Here is an 8,210-nt window from a genome sequence, read left to right on the forward strand (position 1 = left end):
CACAGCCAGTATCATACTGAAAGGGCAAAAACTGGAAGCATTCCCCTTAAAAACTGGAACAAGACAGGGATGCCCTCTCATCACCACTCCTATTCAACATAGTGTTTGAGGTTCTGAGCCATGGCAATCAGGCAAGAGAAAGAAATAAAGGGTATTCAATTAGGAAAAGAGGAAGTCAAATTGTCCTCTTTGCAGATAACATGCTGTTGTCTATTTAGAAAACCCCCATCGTCTCAGCCGCAAAATCTCCTCAAACCTAATACGCAACTTTAGTAAAGTATCAGGATACAAAATTAATGTGCAAAATCACACACATTCGTTATACACCAAATAACAGGACAAACAGAGAGCCAAATCATGAAATGATCTCCCATTCACTATTGCTTCAAAGAGAATAAAATACCTAGGAATCCAACTTACAACAGATGTGAAGGACCTCTTCAAAGAGACGACAAACCACTGCTCAACTGAAATAAAAGAGGACACAAACAACTGGAAGGGAACATTCCATTGCTCATGAACAGGAAGAAATCAATATTGTGAAAATTGCCATATACTGCCACAAGGGTAATTTATAGATTCAATGCCATACCGCATTAAGCTACCAATGACTTTCTTTACAGAATTGGAAAAAAAACTACTTTAAAGTTCATATGGAACCAAAAAAGAGCCCACATTGTCAAGACAATCCTAAGTCAAAAGAACAAAGCTGGAGGCATCATGCTACCTGACTTCAAACTATACAGTAAGGCTACAGTAACCAAAACAGCATGGTACTGGTACCAAAACAGAGCTATAGACCAATGGAAAAGAACAGAGCCCTCAGAAATAATACCACACATCTACAACCATCTGATCTTTGACAAACCTGACAAAAATAAGAAATGGGGAAAGGATTCTCTATTTAATAAATGCTTCTGGGAAAATCGACTAGCCATAAATAAAAAGCTGAAACTGGATCCCTTCCTTACTCCTTACACAAAAATTAATTCAAGATGGATTAGAGACTTAAATGTTACAACCCCGCGATGGGGTCCAGGGTGTGTCCATTTCTGGTTAAAATTGCTCTAAGGCTGGTCGCTGTCTTGGCCTTCCCTGCTTCCTCTCTGTTTACTTCTCCCCTCCTCACCCCATATGAAGCTTTTACTCAGGAGATGGATTATCGCCCCTCTTCGAATATCAAGGACACCACCACGACACCGCACTGTCTCCTTGACCCTGGGATTCTGCAGACCTCAGTCTTCCTCTGAGGTCCCCTCACTCCCTACCTCATTTTTTCCATCCTTCTGGGGCCTGGGTCTGCTATACCTCAGGCTTCCTCTTCACAGTCACAGACGGAAGGAGCCCCCTTCATCCTTGGGCTCTGGCCACAGTTCACCTGCTGCAGGACACTCAGTGGCTTTCAGTAGTTCATCCAGACATCCAGATGGAAGTGGGATTTCCTGGAAGAAAAGCAGGACCCCAGAATTACACTGAATTCTAACACAAGAGCCCAGAGTCCCCTTCTGCATGGGACATTAAGCTGCAAACACTACATAGGCACTTAATGCTCAGCTGCCCTTTTAACATCTGGTCCAGTTGTGTCCCTCCTCCTTGGAATATCTCAGAAAATATATCTCCACATAGAGTTGTTTAAACGCATCATCCTATGTGATTCCAGACCATCGGGGGTACAATGGGTCCTCACCAGAACTTCCACTCTGCTTGGAAGACTTAGAAAATCCTGGGGCTGCTCAGAGGGTCAGATTCCCATTTCTGTGTTTCAGAAAAACTTCAGTCTTCCCCGGACAAGTGAGGAGACAGAAAATGTCTAGTCTCTGGCACATCTTTTGCAAGCAATGGCGGCTCCCAGGAATCAAAACTATCAATGAATATATTTTTGAGACTCTGGTCAAAAGAAGAGTCATTCTGCAATTTCAGGTAGGATGGAGTGGTTCTGTGGCTCCTGAGGTGATTTTGAAAAGATCTGGACCCTCACAAGAACCATGGAGGACATTTCTGGCATTTCCAGACCAGGAGGAGTGACTGATGGACCTCCAGTGTTACTAGGAAAACTTTTTGTTGGACAGCTTTGCTTTGGCTTTCAGGCCTTCACATAGGTTGCTTAGATCATGGAAGTGCTTCTGCATTTCTGCATAGGCTCAGGATGCCTTCTCAAGTCGTCCCTGCAATTATGAGACAGTTTCTGTCTCCAGAGGTCACTTAGAATAACACAAGAGGCTTCACCTTCAAAGGGACACCAGACAATATAGCCACAGTTCAGCCAAGATTATCTGTGTTTACATACCTGTAAAGTAACACTCCTAGTTACCTCCATTAACGTGGACATCTTTCATGAATAGAGAAACTCTAGTGATTGTTATATAACAGCTGCCACAAAAATTAACCAATAAAAATAAATGATAAATGAAAAATATTTAATAATTATGATAGTGAACGCAATGACCTAAATAGTAAGAATTTTAATACTGGTGACAATATGAACATAAGGATACAAAAATCAATGTGGAGATTCTCCTAAATATATGAAAAGTTCACAAATTGGGTCCTCCTTGTGTAATTTGGAGTCAGAGTCAAAGAATTTCACTATGAAATGTGTTCCATGACGGCAAACATGAGAAACAGGTGAAAGGAAAGCAAGCCACAGGAGAGCATGGGCTAATAGGACCACTTGTGTGCAAACCTCTCTAGTCAAGGACTACCAGCCAGAGGTGAAGAGAGTTTGGCTTGTGTCTTGCCTACCACTGGGCACACAAAAGCTTTCAGTAGTGCAACCAGATGGCTGGTTTGGCCTGGCTCCCTGCAAAGAAGACATGTATCTCATCCCCACCAGCCCATCAGTCCTGGAACTCAGAATCCTACATGCATTAAACATGAAGCTCCAACTCCATAGCTGACTTCACCTCCTTACTGTCCTTCTGCCATCTGGTGTTTCAGGTGCTCTCCAGATCTGGACTTCGTGGCTCCCCTACCTTTATCAAGTGAAGTCAGGATGTATCATTCTCAGAGTTCTCCTGCCAGTCCAAGGTGAAACTCACCAATACAGGCATACCCTGGATGGACTTCCTTGGAATATTTAGAAAACAATGAGCTTGCTCGGGGGTGGTGTGAGCTCTAGGAGTAGAGTTACAGTTTCCCATGGAAACCTGAGAGGACTTAGAATAGTCCCAGAGGCCTAAGCAGTCCAATCTGCCCTGGAAACATCAGGAATGATATACTTGGTCTTCCTGAGGCTCCAAACTTTTTCTAAATAAACTCAGAGGTTACAGAACCATTTTTCTCTCAGGAACTGAAGTGGAGTTATTTGCCTTCTGCCAGCATCTCACTTTTTTTATTATCTAAGTTAGCTTTTGAGCCCAGAAGTAGATATTCCTTGTATTTGATTTACACAGGGAGCTTCCTAGAATGCCCATGCGTCTGGATACTTTCTGCATTCACTCAGGTATTCACAAAATGCTGCAGTTCTGCTGAAAATCTATGAGATGATCATTTGATCACCCGAGCAACTTTAGAATGTGTCTTCTATGGAAGCCCTGGAGCCTCCCTTCTGGTATTTCATCCATTGCTGGTACTGAGTACCCAGGGTGAAACCCTCCATCAGACATTGTCAGCAATTCCAGTATGGAGATGGCACTTACGTGATGGGGCTCAAGAATCAGATGGTAGAAGACCAGCCAGGAGGTGAAGTCTCAGTAGGCTTGGGGGCTTAATGTTCGATGCACACCAGACTTCTGAGACTCAGGAAGCGGGTGTGGATCTGTCTGCCCAGTGCTTCTCATCTACAGCCTGGACCAGCCATTTCTTGGGGCGAACTACTGAAAGCTTTTGTATGACCTGTGTCAGGCAGGACTCTGGCCAGACCCTTTTCCATAGTCCATTTGTAATGTATTTCCACGTGGCACAGGCATCTCCACTTTTGCCCAAGCCCTCGTGTGGCTCAGAATTATTCTCCCTACTGCCACTCTTCTTTGCCATCACAGAAGATATTTCAAGATGCAGCCCCAAGCCTCTCCCTGTAATCAATAACATGAGGGCTCATATGGGAACAATGTCACAGGCTTACAGGAATATGCTCTTAAATAGCTGCTTTTTTATTATTCTCTTCATTAAAATGACATTTATATCACACCATTGTGATTGCTATTAATGTTATTATTATGTGGGTACAGTTCTTTATCATGGATAGATTTGTGGTAGTTATTAGGCAATGTTGAATAATTTTTTTTATGTTCTGAAGACTGTTGAATTTGCTGAAGATGATTAAAAGACAACCTTGAAAACATACATACCACAGCAACCCCAAGACTCCTACTGTACCAGCTGGTGTCCTGTAGAAGAATGGGCTTCCTGACTTATTCTTTTCTTTTTCGGGCAAGTACCTATTCATACCAGCATAGGAGATGGATGAAGTGCACCCTGGTCTTGCCATGGGCTCAGAAAGAATTCATACATATGCTTTATGTGCTAGGAACTCTATGTGTAGGCCTGTGAGCCCTAGAATGCACTTTCTTTCACCAACTAGTCCACCTAAAAGTTTTCTAAGTCAAATTCCCCCTCCATGCTTGGATAGGTCATGAATGGCTTTCTGTTACTCACCTAAGATGAAGGGATACTGCTAAATCAGGTTTGTGGCCAAGAAACTTTTACCTGGAGTGGCAGGAGAGGGACTACCTGTTCACCAGAGTCTCTGCAACATTTTCTTTTTTTTTTTTTTCTTCTTCTTCTTTTTTTTTTTTTTTTTTTGTGATAGAGTCTCACACTGTCGCCCAGGCTGGAGTCCAGTGGCACAATCTTGGCTCACTGCAACCTCCGACTCCCAGGTTCAAGCGATTCTCCCGCCTCAGCCTCCTGAGTAGCTGGGTTACAGGTGCATGCCACCACGCCTGCCTAATTTTTGAATTTTTAGTAGAGACGGGGTTTCAGGCTGGTCTCAAACTCCTGACCTCGAAATCTGCCCGCCTCGGCCTGCCAAAGTGCTGGTATTACAGGCATGAGCCACCGCGCCCAGCCTCTGCAACATTTTCTAAGTCAGTACAGTAGTTCTTTGAACCACTTTTTCAGTCAAAGAACTTGTGAAAAAGTCCTCCAAGAACTTGTGACCTTCTGGAAATTGTCAAAATCTCTACAGGTGTCCAGAGTCATCCAGAGCTGTATTGCAAACCACTGACTGGGTTCCACCATTAGTAAAGCAAATGCAAAATATGCCATGCCCACCAAAAAGAACCCAGAAGCCATGGTATTTAGCTCTTTCCATCTTTCTTGCCTCCTGCAGGTGGGAGAGTACTGAGTATGATGCCCTCCTACAGCCTCTGGAGGACATGCCAGTGCCTAGAGGTACCAGTAGAGAGGGACCATGAAAGAGCAGATGACAGTCAGGTGGCTGGGAATGACATTGTCCTGGGGTTTTTTGCTTGTCATGAACTCTGCCGCTGGGCAAATGTACGGGTCTGGACACGTATCTTCTCTGGATCCCTGCCCCATCAGCCAGCTATCTTATCTCCTGAAAGCTGGTAGGTGTTGGTCAGCATGGTGTTGCAGGACCAGGGTTATATTAACATTCCCTCTTAGGCTGAAACACCAGAAGTTAACACAGGAGTCCCCAGGTGTGCACATGCCAACCTCCAGATTGTTTTTCTTCTCGTTCTAGATGTTCATCCTTGCTTTCTGGGACTTGAAATAACCCTACACCACCAAATATTTATGCCTATTATCCACTTAGGGAAAACTTGTATGTCCCAAGTCCATAGGGTTAGTATTATTATCAGTATTATAACCACTAGTACTAGTATCATGATGATCATCATTCCTGTTAATATTCATCAATATTTTTATTACTACCATTGTTAGTATGGATTTTTCATTATTGTACAGCAAGGAATATAGTTTATCCATTCACAAATGGTGTTCAGTTACTAAAGATGACTACAAGGCATGCTCTGCAGACATATACACACACAGCTGTCCTGGAGACCCAGCTTTGCCACCAATTGCTCTTTCATAAGATGAGCTCCCCCAATACCCACCAGTTTTTCAGGACTCGACCTGAGCTGGTTGGGCTAGACCTGGAAAAGTTTCCTATTCTCAGCTGTACCTGGAAAAATTTTAAAGACTCTTCCAAGGCCCAGTAATAGCTTTTGGCAGCTTCCAAGACCAGAGAGGGTTTCTTGGCCATTCAGAGCCATTCAAATATTCTAAGTAAACTCAAGGAACCAGAAACCCCACTTGCAGTCATGAAATACCAGTGAATGGCTTCTGTGAGTCTCTTCAAGTTTTTCAAAGATAACTGCCTGGAAAGGCTGGCCAGGAAGTCACCCAAGCCCATCCCTCTGCAGGATGTTCTATGTCAGCCAGGGACCCAGTGAATTGCCATTGAACAGAAGGGTGGAACAGAGACAGCATGCCTGAGCTTCTGGAAACATTCTAAGTGCCCTTGTTGGCCCAGAAAAGACTGGTGCTGCCATACGAGGCACAGATAGCAACAGCCACCTAGAACCATGCCTGAGCTTCTAAACTAAGTGCCCTTGTTGGCCCAGAAAAGACTGGTGCTGCCATACGAGGCACAGATATGGCAACCTAGCCACTCTAGGAACCACACAAGGTTTAAAGGCTCCCAGGAAGTCCAGGAAGGGCAAACATGGCCTTTTAGAGCCATCAGATTTTATTCTAAGTCTACGTGGGAGACAGTGCACTTGGCTTCATAAAAACACCAGTGGAGGTGCTATCACTTGCCCCAGTATCCGGTCTTTTCCACCTCATCTCAGAGCCAGGCAGCCACCATTTCCCAAAGCTGCTGTGCAATGAAAGGGGAATATTCTAGGTGCTCTCCTGTGCCCACGAAATTCTGTGGCTGCACTAAAGGCAGGGGTTGTCCTCCGGAATGCTCTTCAGGAATCTGACAACACTAGTCAAGATTAGAGAAGTTCAATTCAACATCATACAAAACCAATCACAAAAAAAAAAAAAAAAAAAAAATGCATAGTGAGACAAAATGATGAACACACCTGCTAATAATCATGAATGACAATAACAACAATGATGATCTTAGTGATAATGCCACCAACACTGTTAATGGCAATAACAATAAACCTGAGGTAATGGGTGTTAGGGTCCCGATTCACCGATGTGAAGGATGGCGCCAATTTCTGGCCTTCCAGAAATAAAGGAAAAGTAAACACCTGAAGGAGGAGGAGGTGAACCTGGAGCTCCCGCCGGCCTCTGGGCGCTCCTTGGTGGAAGGAGAGGGACTTGGTCCTGAGCCTGCCCAGGATCCACCCGCACCAGAACTCGGGAGTCCCAGTCCCTGGATGGGCTCAGTCCCACCCAGGCCAGACGCCCCGGAGCCCCGGAGCCCGGGTCCTCCAGCCCTCGCTGCCGCCGCTCCTCGCGGAGCCCGGGCCCCCCGCGCCACCTCAACCTCAGCGCGGCTCTGCGAGGGCAGCGCCAAGGATGCTCCGGGCCCAGCGGGGGCATCCTGCCCCAACGGGATACTGACGCCCTGAGGGCGCGGAACAGCGCGGCCTGTGCAGGGCCCGCCATCTTGGGCCTTGCAAAAAGAGCTGCCTCTTCAACGCCCCCACCCGGAACCTCCCCAGAGGCCCCAGCCCCAAAGCCAGGGCGGCGGCGCCTCCCTCACCCTGGGTAAAGAAAACTCAGGTCCTCCCTGGAGACCCGGCTCGCCGCGGGAAGCAGACCGCGCATGCGCCCTGCATGGCCGGAACGATGGGTTTCATTGCCCTTTGCCGGCCATGAGGTGGCAGCACAGGACGTTTGGCCTTTACTGCTTAGCGGTGGACCTGAGTCTGAATCAATGAAATTCAGGTATGGATTATTCAGTACCTTTCTTTTGGAAGATCAAATGGAAATTGAGTACGATATCTTGTGCTTTAATTAAAGAAGATGGGAATAAAGAAACAAATTCGAAAGTTAGTATACAAAAGTCGATTGATTCCCTCTATGTGAAGGGAAGAAGAGCTTGAATAAGAGAAGCATTCTGTGTTATGCTTTAATGCTGGAGATCTGCCACCATGCATTTGTCAAATCCCGTAGAATTTCACAGCACAAATAGTACATCTTAATGTGGCTCAGGACTACATATAATGTCAGCCACAGTTTGAGGGTAAATTACATATTTAATTAAATAGATTAAACAATAAATAATGTTATGAGCTCTACCTGGACACAATCCTTGCCTCTCCAACCAGTTTGCCAAG

General features: G+C 45.3%; 1 protein-coding gene across 1 annotated transcript; it reads right to left on the bottom strand.

Moving 5' to 3' along the window:
* Positions 1–1,050: 1,050 nt before the first annotated feature.
* Positions 1,051–7,627, bottom strand: LOC126947302 (uncharacterized). Its single transcript, XM_050777996.1, has 2 exons — positions 7,176–7,627; positions 1,051–1,442 (listed from the first exon to the last, which is right to left on the bottom strand). The coding sequence occupies exons 1-2, from the start codon at positions 7,534–7,536 to the stop codon at positions 1,411–1,413; spliced, it is 393 nt and encodes a 130-aa protein (XP_050633953.1). The 5' UTR covers positions 7,537–7,627; the 3' UTR covers positions 1,051–1,410.
* Positions 7,628–8,210: the final 583 nt, after the last annotated feature.

The sequence above is a fragment of the Macaca thibetana genome, unplaced genomic scaffold (genome assembly GCF_024542745.1).
Source record: "Macaca thibetana thibetana isolate TM-01 unplaced genomic scaffold, ASM2454274v1 unplaced_scaffolds96, whole genome shotgun sequence".
Classification (NCBI taxonomy): domain Eukaryota; kingdom Metazoa; phylum Chordata; class Mammalia; order Primates; family Cercopithecidae; genus Macaca; species Macaca thibetana.